The 23870-nt window shown below is 41.0% G+C and overlaps 1 protein-coding gene and 1 pseudogene across 2 annotated transcripts in view; one reads left to right on the forward strand and one right to left on the reverse strand.

Moving 5' to 3' along the window:
* The window catches only part of SPECC1L (sperm antigen with calponin homology and coiled-coil domains 1 like), a 170098-nt gene that overhangs the window by 113598 nt on the left and 32630 nt on the right, over positions 1-23870 (reverse strand). For both annotated transcript variants that reach the window (XM_012749269.2, XM_012749270.3), the window contains exons 2-3: positions 18924-19113; positions 3704-3857 (exon numbers count right to left, since the gene is read on the reverse strand). In XM_012749269.2, the coding sequence (XP_012604723.1) occupies positions 3704-3857; positions 18924-19076 (307 nt within the window). In that variant the 5' untranslated portion in view covers positions 19077-19113. The remainder of the gene's footprint in view (positions 1-3703; positions 3858-18923; positions 19114-23870) is intronic.
* On the forward strand, positions 11828-18846 carry LOC105862763 (pre-mRNA-processing factor 40 homolog A-like; annotated as a pseudogene).

Consider the following 23870-nt stretch of genomic DNA (forward strand, 5'->3'; position numbering starts at 1 on the left):
CTTGGATTATTGTGTTAAGAATAATGTGAGGTAAGGCCGGGCGCGGTGGCTCACGCCTGTAATCCTAGCTCTTGGGAGGCCGAGGCGGGCGGATTGCTCAAGGTCAGGAGTTCAAAACCAGCCTGAGCAAGAGTGAGACCCCGTCTCTACTATAAATAGAAATAAATTAATTGGCCAACTGATATATATATATAAAAAATTAGCCGGGCATGGTGGCGCATGCCTGTAGTCCCAGCTACTTGGGAGGCTGAGGCAGGAGGATCGCTTGAGCCCAGGAGTTTGAGGTTGCTGTGAGCTAGGCTGACGCCACGGCACTCACTCTAGCCTGGGCAACAAAGCGAGACTCTGTCTAAAAAAAAAAAAAAAAAGAATAATGTGAGGTAAAGACAAGCAAATGGACACACTAAAATTAACCAGCCTTAGGAAAGTTACCAGGAGGAGCAAAGGTGGAGCAGATGATGTTGTTCTAGGCTGAACCATGTCCCTTGCACAGCCCTAACCCCCAAACCTCAAATGTGACTGCATCTGGAAATAGGAAATTAAGTTAAAGAGGTAATTAAGGCAAAATGAAGTCATTAGGGTGGGCCCTAATCCAACCTGACCGGTGTCCTTATCGGAGATTAGGAGACACACACACAGACACACACACACACACACACACACACGGACGACTCTATGAAGACACAGAGAGAAGATGGTCATCTGTTAGTCAAAAACAGAGGCCTCAGGAGAAAGCAAACCTGCTAACACCTTGCTTAAGACTTCTAGCCTCCAGAATTGTGAGAAAGTAAATCTCTGTAGTTTACACCATCCAGTTTGTGGTATGTGGTCATGACATCCCCAGCAAAATAACACAGATATTCAGAGCCACACTGAGCCAACTGACTCAGGGAGGTGCTCACTGAATGCTGAGGTCAGGTGGCATCGATCGGGAAGGAACCACTTGTGCAAACACATGGCCCCTCTCCCAGTACAATTCTAAAGCCAAAAAACAGGAAGAAATACAAATGGCAAGAGTATTTCATTTCCTTCTTACCACACAAGCTGGAGTGTTCCATGGGTGATGACACCAGCCTTGGGAATAAAAGACCTTGCTCTAACATCAGCCTTGTGGCCTGGTTCAAAATGGGCCCCAATAAGTATCTACTGAGCAAATGAAAAAATACATGGCCTTGGGCAAGATACTCAAGTTTTCTCACCTCTAAAAGGAGGATACTGATAGTCCCTACCTCATAGGGCTATAGTGAGGATAAAATGAAATAATGCCTGTAAAACATAAATTAAGGACTTGGATTCCCTCTTGTTAACTGCACCACAGCAATATTATAATTAACAGTGAAGCCTGACCTGGGAAGGAAGGAATAACTGCAGGAGGCCACAGCAGAAGACCGGGCAGTGGGTAAACCTGGGCTAGGACGGTCTAACACACAAGAGGGGCTATGAGCCTCCAGCATGATGACACAAGAGGAGCTGCTATAATTTTTGCCAATTTGCTTTCATAAGCTTTATTACAAACACATGATCTTATGTTTAATGGAAGTTTTAAAGTTTTTTATAAATATAAGAAGTAAAATATGATAGCATTACTCCTTAGACTATAGGATACGATAATTTAGCAATTCTATCCAATCTAAAATCAAATAGCTGCTACTGAAGGAAGAGAAAGGGGAGAATTAGAAGGAATGGATCTAGGCACTGATCATGAGAGGCTACTAATATTGTTTTTTTAATTTTTTTTTCTTTTGAGACAGGATCTCGCTCTGTAGCCCAGCCAGAGTGTAGTGGTGTCATCAGAGCTCACTGCAACCTCAAACTTCTGGGCTCAAGCAATTCTCCTGCCTCAGCCTCCCAAGTAACAGGGGCTAAAGGTGTGTGCTACCATGCCTGGTTGATTTTTAATTTTTTTTGTAAAGATAGGGTCTCACTATGTTAGCCAGGCTGGTCTCAAACTCCTGCCTCAAGTGATCCTCCCACCTCAGCCTCCCAAACTGCTGGGATTACAGGTATAAGCCACCATACCCAACCACCAGTATCATTAAAGAGAAACAACCAGACACAATGTGCCTCCTAATTGATGGACATGTCCCCACCTATGAAGGAGTATTGTTTAAAAAAAAAAAAAAAGGCTGGGCGAGGTGGCTCACACTTATAATCCTAGCACTCTGGGAGTTCAAGGTAGGCAGATTGCTCAAGGTCAGGAGTTCAAAACCAGGCTGAGTGAGACCCCGTCTCTACTATAAAAATAGAAAGAAATTAGCCGGGCGCGGTGGCTCACGCCTGTAATCCTAGCTCTCTGGGAGGCTGAGGCGGGCGGATTGCTCGAGGTCAGGAGTTCAAAACCAGCCTGAGAAGTGCGAGACCCCGTCTCTACTATAAATAGAAAGAAATTAATTGGCCAACTAATATATATAGAAAAAATTAGCCGGGCATGGTGGCGCATGCCTGTAGTCCCAGCTACTTGGGAGGCTGAGGCAGAAGGATTGCTTGAGCCCAGGAGTTTGAGGTTGCTGTGAGCTAGGCTGACGCCACGGCACTCACTCTAGCCTGGGCATCAAAGGGAGACTCTGTCTCAAAAAAAAAAAAAAAAAAAAAAAAATAGAAAGAAATTAATTGACCAACTAATATATATATACATATATATATTAGCCCGGCATGGTGGCGCGTGCCTGTAGTCCCAGCTACTCAGGAGGCTGAGGCAGGAGGATTGCTTGAGCCCAGGAGTTTGAGGTTGCTGTGAGCTAGGCTGACGCCACGGCACTCACTCTAGCCTGGGCAAGAAAGCGAGACTCTGTCTCAAAAAAAAAAAAAAAAAAAAAGCGCGGATCCTGATTCAGTCTACTTTAGAGGATCCACACACAAAAAAGGAACCTGAACCTACCCCACTAGGCCTCGATCCAACACCATTTACAGTAAACAGAGAAGGCGAGGTACAGTGGCTCATGTCTACAGTCCCAGCACTTTAGAAGGCCGAGGCAGGATCACCTAAGCCCAGGAGTTCGAGGCTGCAGTGAGCTATGATTGCACCACTGCACTATGGCCTGGGCAACAGAGCAAGACCAGGCTCTAAAAAAAGAAGAGAAAAAAAAAAGAGAGAGAGAGAGAGAGAGAAGACAGAGGACAATGGCCAGGATATCTTGGAGATGTTGTGACATCAAAATCCAGATCCTTAGAAACTCTACAGGTCAAACGACCATTTTCTACAAATTAAATTACAAGAATGGGGGTAAACACACAGATTTAGAAACAGACTTTACAGACATAACAGCCAATTATTATATATTATATACTGACCCATGTGAATTCTATTTCTAATAAAAATAGACAGTAAAAAAAATTATTAGAAATTTTACTTATTGAATAATTTATGATTTAAGAAAGTTATTAATTATTTTAAGGATTGGTAACAGTATGTGATAATGTTTTTGAAAGAATCCTTATCTTTCAAAGACAATGAAATACTTATGGATGAAATGATATGATACCTGGAATTTTCTTCAAAACAGTAAAGGGCGAAGGTGGATGAAAAGGAGTTACGACTGGCTACGAAATGGTAACCGTGAGGAGCACATGGAGTTGAAATATCAGTCTACTTTTGTATATGTTTGAAATTGTCTACAATTAGATGGACACCCTAAACACCAATGCACTCTGCCTATTTCAAACAAAAAAGCAGTTGAAATCTCAGACCAAATGCCACGCATACCTGTGTTAATCTTGGATTTGTTCTCCACGGTGGTCATGGCAGGGGCAGATGCTGAAGGTGCTGCAGGTGGGCAGGTGCTTTTCTTTCCTTTGACACCATTAGTCACCGTCACCCCTCCAGCCATTCCAGCCAAAAGGTCATCACTGCTCTTGGTCTAGAAGCGACAGAAAATGAAAACATTGACTAGACAAAGCAAGATTAAATAATATTTTGAGACTAAACAAAGCTCTTGACTGTTACACTGAGTTCAACAGTATGCAAACACTTTCTGATGGTAAGCAGCACACCACACTGTGCTGCAGAAGTAATTTCATCACAGGTTTACAATCACATACCTCTTTGTAAAATACTAAAATTACACACATAATCAAAGATTTTATGGAAGCTGCTAAGTGAGGGGTGGGGAAAAGTGAAGACATCATCCTTCTTAGTCTTTCAGCTGTAAGGTAACTTGGGAACAAGGATCATGTGAGTGATACCACATGGGCCATCTCAGCAACGTTCTAAAATGCCACAAAAGTACAACCTTGCAATTTCCAGAGAGAAATATCATTCAGAGTCAAATAATCTTCGCTGCTTTAAAGTGATCACTGATGGAGCCAATATGTAAAAGAAACTGTTCTGAAATTTCTTACCTAATCTAATTCTCTAGTAGTCAAAATGACCATACTACTTGAGAAACACCATTGGCAATACTGATCTATATTCTATTAAGATTATTTTTGTTTCTTTTTTTTTGAGACAGAGTCTTGCTTTGTTGCCCAGGCTAGAGTGAGTGCCCTGGCATCAGCCTAGCTCACAGCAACCTCAAACTCCTGGGTTCAAGCGATCCTACTGCCTCAGCCTCCCGAGTAGCTGGGACTACAGGCATGCGTTACCATGCTCAGCTGATTTTTTCTATATATACTAGTTGGCCAATTAATTTCTTTCTATTTATAGTAGAGACAGGGTCTCGCTCTTGCTCGGGCTGGTTTCAAACTCCTGACCTCAAGCAATCCGCCCGCCTCGGCCTCCCAGAGTGCTAGGATTACAGGCGTGAGCCACCATGCCCGGCCTATATTCTATTAAGATTATTTTTGGCCGGACGCAATGACTCACACCTATAATCCTAGCACTTTGGGAGGCCAAAGTGGGAGGATCGCCCAGGAGTTTGAGATCAGCCTCTCTCTACAAAAAAAAAGTTTGTTTTTTTTTCTTTTTTTTTTTTCTTTTTTTTTTTTTATTTTTCTTTCTTTCATGGATTATAGTCAAAGTTAAAAAAATGTTTTTTTAATTAGCCAGGCACGGTGATACACATCTGTAGTCTCAGCTAAGCTACTAGGAAGGCTTAGGCAGGAGGATCGCTTGTAGGTTGCAGTGAGCTATGGTGACACCACTGCACTCTAGCCCCACGACAGAGCAACACTCTGTCTCAAAAATAAATTAATAAACAGGCCAGGCATGGTGGCTACACGCCTGTATTCCTAGCACTCTCCGACGATGAGGTGGGTAGATTGTTTGAGCTCAGGAGATTGAGAAAAGCCTGAGCAAGAGCAAGACCTCGTCTCTACTAAAAATACAAAGAAATTAGCCGGGCATGGTGGCACATGCCTGTAGTCCCAGCTACTTAGGAGGCTGAGGCAGAAGGATTGCTTGAGCTCAGAAGCTGGAGGTTACTACTGTGAGCTAGGCTGATGCCACAGCACTCTAGCCCAGGTGACAGAGTGAGACTCTTTCTTTAAATAAATAAATAGATTATTTTTAAAGTATCATGAGCTTTTTTTGTTATTGAGACAGAGTCTCGATTTGTTGCCCAGGCTAGAGTGAGCGCCGTGGCGTCAGCCTAGCTCACAGAAGCCTCAAACTCCTGGGCTCAAGCAATCCTTCTGCCTCAGCCTCCCAAGTAGCTGGGACTACAGGCATGCTCCACCATGCCTGGCTAATTTTTTCTATATATATATTAGTTGGCCAATTAATTTCTTTGTATTTATAGTAGAGACGGGGTCTCACTCTTGCTCAGGCTGGTTTCGAACTCCTGACCTCGAGCAATTTGCCCGCCTCAACCTCTCAGAGTGCTAGGATTACAGGCGTGAGCCACCGCGCCTGGCTGTATCATGAGGTTTTGAAAATGAAAACAAACACTATGGCCAATGGGATTGACAGTAAAATTATTATTTAAGAAAAATAGTGAAGAAATATGTTTTTACTTCTAGAAATGAAAGAGAACAGAAAGAGAAGTTAAAGATCTGTGAAAAAAAGAAAAAGTACTTTTTAATAAAAGAATCAAAAAGTTTTCTCCCTTTAAGGTGAAAGGCACAAGTTAGCCAATTGATTTATACATTCTATCTGGAACCACACTCTCTCTTAGATAATCATAATGGGCCGGGCGTGGTGGCTCACGCCTATAATCCTAGCACTCTGGAAGGCCGAGGCGGGCAGATAGATTGCTCAAGGTCAGCTATAAATACAAAGAAATTAGTTGGCCAACTAATTATATATAGAAAAAAATCAGCCAAGCATGATGATGCATGCCTGTAGTCCCAGCTACTCGGGAGGCTGAGGCAGGAGGATTGCTTGAGCCCAGGAGTTTGAGGTTGCTGTGAGCTAGGCTGACGCCATGGCACCCACTCTAGCCTGGGCAACAAAGCGAGACTCTGTCTCAAAAAAAATAAAATAAAATAAAAAAGATAACTTCTTCTACAAGTTAAAATGATTCCTAAGTAACTAATTTCTAAGTCTCTTACAGCTGTAAACGTCTGACTCCGTCACCCAGGCTGGGGTGTAGTGACATAATCACAGCTCACTGCAGCCTCAAACTCCTGGGCTCAAGCGATCCTCCTTCCTCAGCCTCCTGTGTAGCTGGGACTACAGGCACATACCACATACCCAGCGAAGATTTCTGCTCTCATCATTCAATTATGAAAGTTATAATATAGTACCATTAGGTGGTCAATCTATCTTATTTAAAAAGAGGCAGAAAGGGATCATTGTTTCCAATTAATTAAATAGAATTAAACTGGTAATTTAGAGTTGTCACATCATAAGAAAACTAGAATATGTAAAGAGGAAATAGGACATTACATTAATCATTAAGGACTGTTCATAATATTTAAGACCTGTCTCTGTTAATGAAAATGGGTAATCAACTACAATACAAAAAAACCCTGCACATCTAAATCAGACCTCTTTCCTGTTAATTTGTCCCTCATCTATTAGCCAATAATAAACTCAACATACTCTTAACTTTTCAAATCATTTTATATTCTGTTAAACTTATCTTTGAACTAATTTTTCTCTTCCATAAATTAAGTATTCTTTCCTTTCATAACAATTACATCTGAACACTGCCCTACATTATCCTATGAAAAAACACTTCTCCAGTTACAGTTTGTCTTTCTTTGAGTGATGACAAAGTTAAACATACGTCAGGGCACTAAACCACAAACTCTGCACTTATAATAATTAACACAGTACTGGCACAAGAATAAACCAAGAATTTGTATAGACAGTTGAGTTATAGCCAAAGAAGCAGTGCAGAAAACATAGGTATTCCAGGAAATGGTGCTAGGTCAACCACATATTCATAAAGGGGGTAAAGAATGAATCCTTTTTTTTTTTTGAGACAGAGTGTCACTGTCATCCAGGCTAGAGTGCCATCGAGTCAGCCTAGCTCACAGCAACCTCAAACTCCTAGGCTCAAGCAATCCTCCTGCCTCAGCCTCCTGAGTAGCTGGGCATACAGGCGTGCACCACCAGGCCTAGCTAGTTTTTTTCTATTTTAAGTAGAGACAGTGTCTCACTCTTGCTCAGGCTGGTCTCAAACACCTATCCTCAAGCAATCCCCCCAGAGTGCTAGGATTATAGGCTTGAGCTACTGCGCCCAGCCTAAAAATAAATCTTAAAGTCCAAGGTTTTTAAACTAAGACTCAAAATCCTGAATCATAAAACAAAGAACTGATCATTTGACTATGTAAAAATAAAAATCTTAGAAATAAAAAAAAAATTTAGTTTAAAATTTTTAAAAGTCTTTTGCATGGTCAAAAAACCATCATAAGTGAAGTAAAAAAACGTGGGAAAAAAACGTGAAAAGCTGGGAAAGTATATTTGCAGTATCTCACAGATAAAGGGCAAAGATCCCTACATAAAGAATTCTTAAAAATCGAGGGCAGAACCTGTCTCTAAAAATAATTTTGAAAATTAGTCGGGCAGGGTGGCACGCAACTGTAGTCCCAGCTACTCAGGAGGCTGAGGCAGTGAGCTACGAATCTGCCACTGCACTCCAGCCTGGGCAACAGAGCAAGATCCCTTCTCTAAAAAAATAACTGAGGGAAAAAAGAAAAATGAGCAAAATGAATGAACAATCATACACAATCAATTCACACATATACACACAACTATAAGAAAAGATGATCAACCTAACTGACAGTAAGAGAAATGCAAATTAAGCAGCACCTGTCCCTCTCAGACTGGCAACAATGAAAAAGAATAACACATTCTTCTGAGAAGGTTATGGAGAAACAGGCACTCTCCTAAGTTCCTGGTGGAAATGCACCTTGATATAAGGTGCCTTATGAAAGGAATCAGGAGGCCAGGCGCGGTGGCTCACGCCTGTAATCCTAGCACTCTGGGAGGTCGGATCACTCAAAGTCAGGAGTTCAAAACCAGTTGGAGCAAGAGGGAGACCCCGTCTCTACTAAAAATAGAAAGAAATTAATTGGCCAACTAAAACTATATAAAAAAAAATTAGCCGGGCATGGTGGCACATACATGTAGTCCCAGCTACTCAGGAGGCAGAGACAGGAGGATTGCTTGAACCCAGGAGTTTGAGGTTGCTGTGAGCTAGGTTGACGCCACAGCACTCTAGCCGGAGCAACAAGAGTGAGACTCTCAAAAAAAAAAAAAAAAAAGAAAGGAATCAGGAAATATCTAACAAAGCTACATATGCATTTACCTTTTGCTCAACAACTGAATTTCTAGCAACTGAACCTGAAGAGACACCTCCAAATAATACAAAAACACACATGCACAATATTATTCATTGCAGCATTGTTTTTCATTGCAAAATACTGGTGGACCCTAAATGCCTATACACAGGTAAGTGGACATAGTATACTTTAGTGAACATAATGAAATATTCAACAGCTAGAAAAAAGAATAAGACTGCTACAAATTGTTATGGAGAGATTTCCAGAATATATTAAGGAAAATAAGCAAAATACAAAAATATATTATATTATGCCACCTTTTGTGTAAGAAAGGGGAAATATATACATGTGTATCTGTGCATTTATGCAAATATAAACACAGGAAGGATAAACAAAAACCAAATTGGCTGTTTACCTCCAGGCGTGGATGGGAACAGAATAAGAAGGAATGGGGGAAGGAAGGGAGACTTCTCTGAATATACCTTCCCATGTAGTTCTGATTGTAGAGCCACATTAGTGTCTCACATAGTCAAAATAAATAAATAAAATTAAAAGGATAGAGGAAGTCCAGGACAGAACATGATAAGACCAAATGGACCTAACTGCACTTCAAATGAATAGCACAATTCAAGTATCTTTAGAACACAGTTCCTTGCTTAGACATTGCTAAAAAAAAAAAAAAAAAGAACACAGTATTTTGACCAAAAATCATCAAACTCACAAGCTAAAGACAAAAACATGTGAGCAAATATTGAATTCTAGTTGGTAGATTTCCATTTCATAGTGGTATGGGTGAATAATTGTCAAACTATTTTCTGTATATTCTAGGGTTGAGAAAATAAGTAAATATATACAGATAATAGAAGCCAGGTTTCTCACTGTTGGGAGAAAGGGATTACAATTAAGGAATGTAGGAAGGCTTTTATGAACCTTGTATGTCAATGGAATTAGAAGTCAGTGTAAATTCATACTTTTTTTAAACGAGATGGGGTCTCAGTCTGTTGCCCCGGCGAGACAGCAGTGGTGCAATCCTAGCTCACTGCAGCCTCCAACTTCTGGGCTCAAGGGATTGTCCTTCCTCAGTCTCCTGAGTAGCTGGGACTACAAGTGTGCCCCCACCTCATACACTTTAATACATAGATATAGAAGCTGATACAGACACATACATTGCATACGTGTGTATGCAAGTTGGTATGTGTTTCCCAAAAGCAAAGAGCACACCTAACTTCCAGATCTTGGTTTTTAAATACCATCTTCTACTAAAAGGAACAAGGCCTCCTTGAAGAAATGGCTGATTCTCGGGCTGGGGCTAAAAAAAGACAAAACTCATTATGCCAGAAATTAAGAAGTGATCAAAGAATGACAGAAATATGTCAAAAGAAAAACACAGCTTGAAGGGGCTCCCACTGTCTAAATCAGGGACAATCTGATCATCAAAATGAATGATCCAGCCGGGCGCGGTGGCTCACCCCTGTAATCCTAGCACTCTGGGAGGCTGAGGCGGGCGGGTTGCTCAAGGTCAGGAGTTCGAAACCAGCCTGAGCAAGAGCGAGACCCCGTCTCTACTATAAATAGAAAGAAATTAATTGGCCAACTAATATATATATATAGAAAAAATTAGCCGGGCATGGTGGTGTATGCCTGTAGTCCCAGCTACTCGGGAGGCTGAGGCAGAAGGATCGCTTGAGCCCAGGAGTTTGAGGTTGCTGTGAGCTAGGCTGACGCCACGGCACTCACTCTAGCCTGGGCAACAGAGTGAGACTCTGTCTCAAAAAAAAAAAAAAAAATGAATGATCCTAGCCAGGTGTGACCGAGTGCCTATTGTGGCAGCGACTCAGGATGACGCAAGGAGTTCAAGGCGCCAGCCTGGGCAACACTGGGAGACCTCAACCCCCACCAAAAAAAAAAAAAAAGGCATTATACTGGGAAGAAGCAATCAATCGACTGATAGGTAGATAAAATGATTCTAACAATTCACAGCCTACTGAATAAGAATCCATGAGTCCACAATAATATGAATGAATGAGGCTGGCCTGAACAAGGGTAAGATCCCATCTCTACAAAAAAACAGAAAAACTAGCTGGGTGTGATGGCATGCTCGCCAATAGTGCCTCGTATTCGGGAGGCTGAGACAGGAGGATCACTTGAGCCCAGGAGTTTCAGGATGCAGTGAGCTATGTTAACACCACTGCAGCACTCTAGCCTGGGTGACAGAGTGAGACCCTGTTGCAAAAAAAAAAAAAAAAAAAAAAGGGACATGGTAATGTGACAGTGAAGAAACCTAACCTACAGTACCTTAACCAAAGTAAGTTAACAACCCCAGTGACAGAACAGATGGAAGTCATGTGTTTCCAGAAATGCTGCACTAAGGACACCACTTCTGTGGTATTCCTGCCAAAACGTACAACCCGAACCTAATCGCAAGGAAACATCGACAAACCCAAATTTGGAGGGCAGTCTATCAAATAACTACCTTGCACTCTTTAAAAATGTCAAAGTCATAAAAGACAAAGACTGAGGAACTAATCCAAATTTAAGGAGAATGAAGAACATAACAGCTAAATGTAATACATGACCCTGGACTGGATCCTGGACCAGAAAAACATTTTTTTTCTCTTTTGCTACATTAGCACAATTGGTGAAATTTAATGAAAGTTTATACCTTGGATACTAGCATTGTTTCAATGTCAATTTCCTGATTTTGTAATTGTACTATGGTTATAAAAGAGAATGTCCTTGTTTTTCAGGAAATACACACTAAAGTATTCCACAGTAAAAGAGCATTGCCTACAATTTATACTTAAACAGCTCAAGAAAAAAAGTGTATGTTTAAATGAATATATAGGGAAACAAAGTAATCATGATAAAAAGTTAAAATGTAGGAAGTCTTGGTAAAAAGTATACAGGATAATTCTTTGTACATATCCTTCTTCTTTTCTGTAAGTCTAAAATTATTTCAAACTAAAAAGCTTTTTAAAAATTAATTCCAGATAGACTGAAGATCTAAATATGAAATGTAACAAAAACACTTCAAGAAAAAAATATAGGAGCCTATCTTCCTGGCCTGGGAATAGGTTAAGATTTCTTAAACAAAACACACACACACACACACAGACACACAAACCCATAAAGTAAAGGTTAAAAATTGGACTACACTGAAATAACTTCTGTTCATCAAAAGATACCATTAAAAGAGTAGAAAAAGAGACTGAGCCCAACGATGAGGCCAGGGACAGGAGCCGAGCGCAGAGACCTCATGATGGGGCACCCCGGCATGCATTATGCCCCAATGGGATGCATCCTATGGGTCAGAGAGTGAATATGCCTCTGGTACCTCATGGAATGATGCCACAAATGATGCCCCTATGGGAGGGCCACCAATGGGACAAATGCCTGGAATGATGTCTTCAGTAATGCCTGGAATGATGATGTCTCATATGTCTCAGGCATCCATGCAGCCTGCCTTACCGCCAGGTGTAAATAGCATGGATGTAGCTGGAGGTACATCTGGTGCAAAATCAATGTGGACTCGGCCGGGCACGGTGGCTCACGCCTGTAATCCTAGCTCTCCGGGAGGCCGAGGCGGGCGGATTGCTCAAGGTCAGGAGTTCAAAACCAGCCTGAGCAAGAGCGAGACCCCGTCTCTACTATAAATAGAAAGAAATCAATTGACCAACTGATATATATATAAAAAATTAGCCGGGCATGGTGGCACATGCCTGTAGTCCCAGCTACTTGGGAGGCTGAGGCAGAAGGATGGTTTGAGCCCAGGAGTTTGAGGTTGCTGTGAGCCAGGCTGACGCCACGGCACTCATTCTAGCCTGGACAACAAAGCGAGACTCTGTCTCAAAAAAAAAAAAAAAAAAAAATCAATGTGGACTGAACATAAATCGAAGGACCTACTACTATAATACTAAAACAAAACAATCTACTTGGGAGAAACCAGATAATCTTAAAACACCTGCTGAGCAACTGTTGTCTAAATGTCCCTGGAAAGAATACAAATCTGATTCAGGAAAGCCTTACTATTATAATTCTCAAACAAAAGAATCTCGCTGGGCCAAACTTAAAGAACTTGAGGATCTGGAAGGATACCAGAATACCATTGTTGCTGGAAGTCTTATTACATAATGAAACGTGCATGCAATGATCAAAGCTGAAGATAGTAGTAAGCAAGAAGAGTGCATAACAGCAGCCCCGGTTCCTACAACAGAAATTCCAACTACCATGAGCACCACAGCTGTTGCAGAAGCAGCAGCCGCAGCTGCTGCTGCAGCCAATGCCAGTGTTTCCACTTCTGCTTCTAATACAGTCAGTGGAAGTGTTCCAGTTGTTTCTGAACCCGAAGTTACTTCCATTGTTGCTACTGTTGTAGATAATGAAAATACAGTAACTATTTCAACTGAGGAACAAGTGCAACTTACTAGTACCCCAGCTATTCAGGATCGAGTATTCAAGTATCTAGTAATACTGGAGAAGAAACATCTAAACAGGAAACTATAGCTGAATTTACACCCAAAAAACAAGAGGAAGAGAGCCAACCAGCAAAAAAAAAAACATATACCTGGAATACAAAGGAGGAGGCAAAGCAGGCTTTTAAAGAATTGTTGAAAGAAAAGCGGGTACCATTCAATGCTTCATGGGAGCAAGCTATGAAAATGATCATTAATGATCCACGATACAGTGCTTTAGCAAAGTTGAGTGAAAAAAAGCAGGCGTTTAATGCCTATAAAGTCCAGACAGAAAAAGAAGCAAGATCAAATACAAAGAGACTAAGGAATCCTTTCAGCGGTTTCTTGAAAATCATGAGAAAATGACTTCCACAATAAGATACAAAAAAGCAGAGCAAATGTTCAGAGAGATGGAAGTCTGCAATGCAATATCAGAATGTGATCGTCTTAAAATTTACAAAGATGTTTTATTCTTTCTCTCAAAAAAAGAAAAGGAACAAGCAAAGCAATTGAGAAAGAGAAATTAGGAAGCCCTCAAAAACATACTGGACAACATGGCTAATGTAACATATTCTACTACTTGGTCTGAAGCACAGCAATATCTGATGGATAATTCAACTTTTGCAGAAGATGAGGAGTTACAAAACATGGACAGAGAAGATGCATTAATTTGCTTTGAAGAACACATTCGGGATTTGGAAAAGGAAGAAGAAGAAGAAAAAAAACAAAAGAGTTTGCTGAGAGAAAGGAGAAGACAGTGTTAAAATAGGGAATCTTTTCAGATATTTTTAGATGAATTGCATGAACATGGACAACTACATTCTATGTCATCTTGGATGGAATTATATCCAACTATTAGTTCTGACATTAGATTCACTAATATGCTTGGTCAGCCTGGATCAACTGCACTTGATCTTTTCAAGTTTTATGTTTAGGATCTTAAAACATGTTATCACGATGAGAAGAAGATAATAAAAGACATTCTAAAGGATAAAGGATTTGTAGTTGAAGTAAATACTACTTTTGAAGATTTTGTGGCAATAATCAGTTCAACTAAGAGATCAACTACATTAGATGCTGGAAATATCAAATTGGCTTTCAATAGTTTACTAGAAAAAGCAGAATCTCATCAATGTGAGAGAGAAAAAGAAGAGGCTCCGAAGATGAAGCGAAAAGAATCTGTATTTAAAAGCCGGGCGTGGTGGCTCACACCTGTAATCCTACCACTCTGGGAGGCCAAGGCGGGCAGATTGCTCGAGGTCAGGAGTTCAAAACTAGCCAGAGCAAGAGTAAGAACCTGTCTCTACTATAAAATAGAAAAGAAATTAATTGGCCAACTAATATATATAGAAAAAAATTAGCCGGGCATGGTGGTGCATGCCTGTAGTCCCAGCTATTTGGGAGGCTGAGGCAGAAGGATCCCTTGAGCCCAGGAGTTTGAGGTTGCTGTGAGCTAGGCTGACGCCCCGGCACTCACTCTAGCCTGGGCAACAAAGCAAGACTCTGAAAAAGAACGACACGACACGACACGACACGACACGACACGACACAAGAGAAGAGAAGAGAAGAGAAGAGAAGAGAAGAGAAGAGAAGAGAAGAGAAGAGAAGAGAAGAGAAGAGAAGAGAAGAGAAGAGAAGAGAAGAGAAGAGAAGAGAAGAGAAGAGAAGAGAAAGACAGACACACATAAAAAGAACACACATAAAAAGAACACAGTATATGATTACATTTCTATAAAGATCAAAAACTGTCAAAATTAATCTCTGGCACAAGAAGTTAGGATGGTAGCTACTTTTGGGGAAGACAGGAAGGGCAGTGACTAGGCAGGGGCATGAGGGAAGCTTTTGAGGGGCAGGTATGTTCTGTTTCTTTTTTTGTTGGGTTTTTTTTTTTTGAGACAGAGTCTCACTTTGTTGCCCAGACTAGAGTGAGTGCTGTGGCGTCAGCCTAGCTCACAGCAACCTCAAACTCCTGGGCTCAAGCAATCCTCCTGCCTCAGCCTCCCGAGTAGCTGGGACTACAGGCATGTGCCACCATGCCCGGCTAATTTTTTCTATATATATTAGTTGGCCAATTAATTTCTTTCTATTTATAGTAGAGACGGGGTCTCGATCTTGCACAGGTTGGTTTCAAACTCCTGAGCTCAAATGATCCACCCGCCTCGGCCTCCCAGAGAGCTAGTATTACAGGCATGAGCCACCGTGCCCAGCCTTTCTTTTTTCTTTTTATATAGCCATTCACTAATCATATGTTCTATTTCTTGACCTGGCTGGTGGCTGCAGACCATGTTCACTTTGCAGTGATTCACTAAGCTCAACACCTGTGATTTGTGAATTTCTCTGTATGTATGCTTTACTTCAACAAAAAAGTAAAAAACGAATCAAAAAACAACTCCACACTTTCCAACTTGCCTTTTACACTAAGCTACTAGCAGGCTCTCAGCTGTTTTCCTATGTCTTTCCATTTTTATTACAAAATTCTGTGAATTCATGTTAGTTCCCACACATAAACATCCCCCATCAGCAAGAGTCAAAAAACAAGAAATTGATGAAGGAACAAATTTTTAGCCCACTTTTTAATAACAGATATAAAATCATTTAGTGCAAATCATCTTGGTGAAAACATTCCAGATACAAATAATGATATACTACGACCAAAGTACACATGCCTTTCAAGGTCTAGTCCAATTTCATAGTCTGAATCTTTATCTCAAATGTTAAGATTAGTTTTCAAATGTTACCTTTCAAGTTTCAGAGGTGAATTTCTCATACCATAAACTAAATTTTACACTGCAAGGGTGTGATCACAAATAATCACTGAGAGTTATCGATTATTTAGATTCTAACTGAAGCTTATTAATTCCAATCTATTAATTTTTAGAAAAAAGTGCTCTCAGTATAATGAAAAAATATATGATTTCTACAAGCACTAATCATGAACACCTGAAAAGTGTGTGAATGCTGGAAGGTGCTGGCATGGAGCAGACCGTCTCTACATGGAAAATAATCCTTCCCACTAGCTGTGACAAAAGAAACTTAGCCATGCAAAGGCCCCAAGCCATATGTCATAGCTCCTGACAAGAGTGGGAATAATGTCCCCAAAACTTAGTATGAACAGAAGTAGTGCTTTGTTTGGTATTTATAAAAGTTCCAATCAGCAGTGAAATGCTCTGGATCAAAAGGACCCTTCTCCCTAACCCTCAACTAGATCCAGCCTCAAACAATATTTGAAATGAGAGAGGTAAAGAAATAGGTATACCTATGCCCGGATGCTGTGAGAAAAATGTCATGAGAATACTATACAGTCACAGATACACAGGTGTGGGTGTCCACGCATGAATGAGTATGTGCACCAGATGTCTAAATAATTAAGCCAAACACTTTATTCATCTGGTTAATCATCAATGTTCCATCATAGTTACAGGAATTCAAGTTGTGGGAGGCATTTGTGTGCCAGAGAAGCACCATTAAAATGTGAAAACTTAGAAAAATAAAATATGACTTAAGTTTGTAGGGCCTCAAACCCCTTTAATGTTTTTAATTTTTCTGTTCGTTTTCACTATTTTCTCCTTTCCTTCTGTCTCTTCTTACTTACATCTCTATTCAATGACTTCTTTCTTCTCTCTTAAGTGAAAGCAACTGCTCCAGTAGAAACAAAGTGTTCCCAAAAAGCTCCACCTCTTCCCTGACCCTCCCCCCCACACACACACAATGTTTAAACAAACTTGCCAACGCAGCTAAAGCTAAATGACAGCTGGCATGCACTGGCAAGAGCAGGCAAACAGTTCTACTTTACAATGGAAGAGTACTCACTGTTCAAGACCAAACCACCAGACCCTCCAGATCCAAGCCTCGGAAGATGTGACCTGCCTGTTCAGTGCATTCTCCATAGTAAACCTTCAAAGACACTGCCTGCCACTGGCAACAGAAGGCAGGCAGCAGAGCACATCCAATGCCAATATTTCAACCTGTTCTTCCAGTCACATAAATAACAGGTCACCCAGTCACACAGACACGATACTCCAAAGACAGCTCCAGTAACTAAGTAACTAGTTAGGTCAGAAAACGCCGTCTGTCTTATTCCAAAGAGCAGCAGCACTGTCACCAAGGAAGTAATTCAGGGTGTTCACTCAGACTAACGGAAGTAGGGCAAGGGTCTACTCCTGGTACCATCCTCCAGGCCACAAGATGACACCCCAGCAACTCATCAGAGTTGTAGAAGGAGAAAATCTGGGGGCATCTCCAAGACCATCAGCCCATGGAATAAGTATGAGTTTAGTTTCGACAACCTTGGAATACAAAAACCAGCATTTCCTGCTAGATCTTTCAACACATACAAGGAAGTCCCTCATCAACTATTCCGCTGAGGTGTCTCTTAAAATAATTAAGACATGATCTATCAAGGCCGTGCCTGGACAAAAGAATTTTGAACAGATCATGTTTCTAGTCATGCTTGGTTTCTCACTATCAGACTAGCTGAAACTCCCTCCTGTTTTCTGCATAGAGTCAAAGTTTCTACCCCAAACACCACAACCCTAGAGTAAACAAGCAAAGAACAAACAAACAAATTCTGGCCCAAGAAAGGCTGGAAGATGACGACCGTGTGGATCTCTGTGCAATGATAATTAAGACTTGACCAGTGGGCCGGGCACAGTAGCTCACACCTGTAATCCTAGCATTCTCGGAAGCTGAGGCGGGAGGATTACTTGAGCTCAGTAGTTTGAGACCAGTCTGAGCAAGAATGAGACCCTGTCTCTACTAAAAACAGAAAAAATCAGCCAGGCATGGTGGCCTGTGCCTAGAATGCCAGCTACTTGGAGGCTGAGGCAAGAGAATCGCTTAAGCCCAGGAGTTTGAGGTTATTGTGAGCTAGGCTGACACCACAGCACTCTAACCTGGGCAACAGAGTGAGATTAGGTCTAAAAAAAAAAAAAAAGACTTGACCAGCAAAAAAAAAAAAAAGGCCTAGAGTGATCTTGTCCCTTGGATAGCCCAAACCAACACAGACACCGAGAATACCTCATAAGAAAACTGTCACATTCAGGAATCATTCCTGGGCCTGAAAAAAGCTTCTAGAGCTAGCCAGTAAAAATGCTACTACCTGTCATTTACTAATAAGCACTTGCTATGTACCAGGCCCTGTGCTAACCACTTTCATATATTCCCTCATTTAATCTAACCACAGCCCTATGAAGCAGGTACTGAGCTCAGGTCTATCTGCCCCCAAAGCCCATGATCCAATTAACTATTATCCTATACTAACGAGGACTAAACTGCTTCTAAAGGAGTATAAAGAAAATTAATTATGCACTTACTAAATTAACATCACTCAATTTTAACTAGAATTAATGCTGAATCAGCTGCCAGAAGCAGAACAACACTTTACAGTGTGTAGGGGGAGAATAAAAATACCTGTCTGGGGGTCACAGGAGAGCTACTGATGGTCACCTTGCAACTCTTTTCATAAAGCCTTCCTGGGCTAGAAACAATAAATTCCTACCTGAAACTGTTCATACCACTTTACTGCTCTCCCAGGGCATCTGACAGTTATGCGTGTTTATGCCTCACCTCCACCCTTTATTCCACAAGTTCCTTGAAGGCGGACTCTATCTCCAGTTTGCATGAGTACAGCACCCTGCACAAGGCAGGTGCTCAATTATCTGTTTCATAAATAAGCCTATTGTTTGGTTTCATTCATAGAGACAGACCAAAAACACCAATTAAGTCCACCCGGCCATAAGCGCTCTTCGAAGGCTGTGTGTTCCCAGCACCAGCAGAGGGCACACTCTGAATGATGTTCATTCGACAAACTAAAATTCACTCCTCCTACAATCCACTGCATATTCAAACATCGCCACATCACCATACCTTTGACAATGATGCTGCTGTTCCAGGTTTTACAAGTTTGCCTCCTGTAGATGCTGAAGAACTGTTTTCAGGTTTAATTTTTTCTACTGTTTGTGTTTTACTTATCCCAGACACTCTAGGCACTGAGCCAGCACTCCTGCTTGCTTTCTTCATTCTGGGCTGCCTCTTCGTGATGCATTTACAAGCAAATCTGTGGAGAGAAATGGCAGTAAACTGAGAACAAAACTGGAAGAAAGCTTTTTTTTTCTAAAATATTTAGAAATTTGTTTTAGAAGAATTTTACCATGTGATAAAATTGTTTGAAACCTATATGTCACTTCAGAAAATAAAAGTTGAAAAATTCTTAGACTTGCTAATCAGGCTTCCTCCTTGTACATTATTACCAATGTAAAATTATTTTGTATATTCTAGTTCATTTAGTAAAAAGAATATGGTAGATCTCTAACAGAACTGACTAAATATAACACAGTGTACATCATGTTCAGCATTTAATAAAGCATTAATCATCGCAGCACTTGGGAATTAAATATTCTGCAGGTATCTAAGAGTGATCCTACTTTCCAAATTATCCAGCAAAGTCCTAATTTCAAATATTTGCTGTGATATCCCTATATAAGCCAGCAGAATATCCCAGAAATCCCAGCATTGAGGATCTAAACCCATTTCCCAGCATACTTCTCTTATGGAGAGGCAGCACAGAAATTCTTCATCAAAATATTAGTCCTGGCCAGGCGCGGTGGCTCACGCCTGTAATCCTAGCTCTCTGGGAGGCCGAGGCGGGCGGATTGCCTGAGGTCAGGAGTTCGAAACCAGCCTGAGCAAGAGTGAGACCCCCGTCTCTACTATAAATAGAAAGAAATTAATTGGCCAACTAATATATATAGAAAAAATTAGCCGGGCATGGTGGTGTATGCCTGTAGTCCCAGCTACTCAGGAGGCTGAGACAGGAGGATCGCTTGAGCCCAGGAGATTGAGGTTGCTGTGAGCTAGGCTGACACCACGGCACTCACTCTAGCCTAGGCAACAAAGTGAGACTCTGTCTCCAAAAAAATAAATAAATAAATAAATCAGTCCTAAGTTTTGGTTTAGAAAATAAAGTAATTCTATATACCTATAAGGAATATGGCAACAATTCTTCCACCTAAGTGGTACAAACTTGATTTCACAGCTAAGAGGACTTAGAAAAACACTGGTGGCACACAAAGCTGAAGTCAGATAAGCTCTTGTTTTTTTTTTGTTTTTGTTTTTGACACAAAGTCTCGCTTTGTTTCCCAGGCTATAGTGAGTGCCATGGCGTCAGCCTAGCTCACAGCAACCTCAAACTCCTGGGCTCAAGCAATCCTGCTGCCTCAGCCTCCTGAGTAGCTGGGACTACAGGTATGCACCACCATGCCCGGCTAATTTTTTCTATATATATTAGTTGGCCAATTAATTTCTTTCTATTTATAGTAGAGATGGGGTCTCACTCTTGCTCAGGCTGGTTTCGAACTTCTGACCTTGAGCAATCCGCCCACCTCGGCCTTCCCAGAGTGCTAGGATTACAGGTGTGAGCCACCACGCATGGCCCAGATAAGCTCTTAAATATATGTTTGTTAACTGAGCTAGAAAGCAGTCTTTATAATAATACCATGTTTAGAAATACACCACGGATTATTTTGGGCAGAGTAATGCAATTATCAAAAATGAAAACCTATCTTGAATGTAAGGAGGTTTACGTATGATGGCTCTGAGAAACCATGTTGGGCACAAAAAGAGGTCAGTCTATTTTATGAAGATTTCTACAAATAAACAGAAATGGAATAACCTTTTGGAAAAAGAAAAGGCTCATTCCAATAGCCTTACTGAATGTTTTACCCAGACGGTGCTTGAACACTCCAGATTTATCTTGCCTTGACATAATATAAACTATACAGACTGGCATGGTGGTGGGAACAGCGAGACAGGGTGAGGAAGCTCTGCTTCACCCTCAACATGAGAAGGCCTTGGAGAAAAAGAACACTGTCACTATCTTCAATCAAAACACAACAAAAGCTCCGAGGCTCTTTTCTAGCTTTCCCCTGGCTTCCTGGTTACTCCTTATAGAAAGCGCTATGTATGGTAATCATCGAATTACCTATCCACTCTTCACCCTTTTGCTTTCCACTTTCCTGATCCATCTGACTAATCTGCCTAGAATAAGTACTCCTTCTAGTTCAGCTCTACCATCTATCTCCTACTCTTCCAGAGCATACTGAAAATGACCAAGATATATTCCAGTGTCCCACGGCAGGTATATATAATTATACTGACCCACGCTACCCAGCATTGTATGCTTTTCTCACCTGAAATTAAGGCATTAGATAGACTGGACCCATTCACTAACTCCAAGTACTACAGAAAAACCAAATCAAAGCCAAATACCCTTTTCTTCAACTTCTCATTTTTTAGCTTCTCTTCTCTATGTCTTATGTCTTATAAATGGCTCCCCAAAGTTTCTTTCTTCTCATCTCCAAATTCCATGCCTACGCTACTTTCTATTACACCACTCGGACTCTACCATTCTCAGCCAATTCTTCCAGCCCATCAAATCAACATTTCCTAGTCCAGTACTACCTGACAGAACTTCATGCAATGATTAACATGTTCTATATATCTATCTGTGCTAATATGGCAGCCCTGGCCACTTGTGGCTAGTAAACATTTAAAATGTGGCTAGTGTGTCTGAGGAACTGAATTTTAAATTTTATTTAGCTTAAAACTGCATGTGGTTGGTGACTACCTTACTGGACAATGCAAGACTGATCCTTTCTTGTCATCTCTGTTCCAGAAATAAAACCTAATTAACCATTGCTTTACACCCACCAGAATGGCTATAATCAAAAAGATAAATATTAATAGTAACAAGTGTGGAGGATGTGGAGTAACTGGAACTCTCATACGATGCTGGAGGGGATATGAAATGGTACAGCTGCTTTGGAAAAAAAACAGTATGGCAGTTCCACAAATGGGTAAACACAGTCACCACATGATCCAGTAATTCCACTCCTGGATACATACCCGAGAGAAATGAAAATATTTGTCCACAAAATTTTATCAGGATGTAACCCTATCATAAATAGTGGACCATCTGTACTAAATAAAAGAAGCCAGACACAAAGGATCATGTATTATATGATTCCATTTATATGAATTATCTAGACTAGGCAAATCCAGAGAGAGGGAAAGTAGATTAGTGATTGTCAGGGGTTTAGGGGTATGGAGGATACAGACTGACTGCTAAAAGGGTACAGAGTTTCTTTTTGGGAGGATGCAAAGTTCTAAAACTAAATTGTGGTGATAGTTGCACAGTCCTGTGAATATACTAAAAACCGCTAATTTTATACTTTAAATAGGTAAACTGTATGGTGTAGGAATTATATCTCAATAAGGCTGTAATTTTTTTAAAAAACAACTTAATGAATAACATCAAACAAGGATGATCCCGACACTGTAAAATATCTGATAAAGAGAAAGAATATGGTTTTGCAAAGGTCCTAGGAGACAAGAAGCACAGCCAGGCCGGGTACACTGGCTCACACCTGTAGTCCCAGCACCCAGGTAGGCCATGGTAGGAGGATCACTTGAGGCCAGGAGTTTGAGATTATAGTGAGCTATGATGACACCAGGCAACAGGGTAAGATCCCATCTCAAAAAAAAAAAAAAAAAAAACCACAGCCAAAGCTTTAAAGATGCTGAGATGCAGCCTGGTCAAGGCACCTGGCAGCATGAAATCTCTGAGACCATGGTTCTCACCCACACCAGGCCCAAAACCCACTTTCTCTAAAAGCTATTTAAAACATACCTTTATTATCCAGAAATGAAATTCAGAAATAACCTATTTATTTTATATATATTCAAAAAGTATCTACAAACCCGGGTGCAGTGGCTCACGCCTGTAATCCTAGCACTCTGGGAGGCCGGGGCGGGCGGATTGCTCGAGGTCAGGAGTTCAAAACCAGCCTGAGCAAGAGCGAGACTCCATCTCTACTATAAATAGAAAGAAATTAATTAGCCAACTAATATACATAGAAAAAATTAGCCGGGCATGGTGGCCCATGCCTGTAGTCCCAGCTACTCGGGAGGCTGAGGCAGCAGTATTGCCTGAACCCAGGAGTTTGAGGTTGCTGTGAGCTAGGCTGACGCCATGGCACTCACTCTAGCCTGGGAAACAAAGTGAGACTTTGTCTCAAAAAAAACAAAAACAAAAACAAAAAGTATCTACATAACATGGCAACTATAATATAAAGATAAAAGTAACTTATAATAAAATAAACATAAATTTCAATGTGAATTTTCAGACAGGACTATATATATTAGGAATAAAATAGTCAGAAATTCATATATCTCAGTTGAATCACTGTAAATCTACAGCTACAAGTAGTCTTCACTTGGGCATGTGGCTCTGGCAACTTAGAGACCACACTGTCTATCATGGATGCTATCAATAATGCGATTTTTAAGAAAGATAAACCACTCTTAGTGTGATAGTTAATTTCATGTATCAACTTGACTGGGCCATTGGGTGCCCAGACATTTTGGTCAAACGTTATTCTGGGCCGGGCATGGTGGCTCACACCTGTAATCCTAGCACTCTGGGAGGCCGAGGCGGGCAGATTGCTCGAGGTCAGGAGTTCGAAACCAGCCTGAGTGAGACCCCGTCTCTACCAAAAATAGAAAGAAATAAATTGACCAACTAAAAACATATATACAAAACATTAGCCAGGCATGGTGGCACATGCCTGTAGTCCCAGCTACTTGGGAGGCTGAGGCAGGAGGATCGCTTGAGACCAGGAGATTGAGGCTGCTGTGAGTTAGGCTGACGCCACGACACTCACTCTAGCCTGGGCAACAAAGTGAGACTCTGTCTCAAAAAAAAAAAAAAGTTATCCTGGGTGTGTCTGTGAGGGTGTCTGGGTGTCTCTAGATCAT

The sequence above is a fragment of the Microcebus murinus genome, chromosome 22 (genome assembly GCF_040939455.1).
Source record: "Microcebus murinus isolate Inina chromosome 22, M.murinus_Inina_mat1.0, whole genome shotgun sequence".
NCBI lineage: Eukaryota > Metazoa > Chordata > Mammalia > Primates > Cheirogaleidae > Microcebus > Microcebus murinus.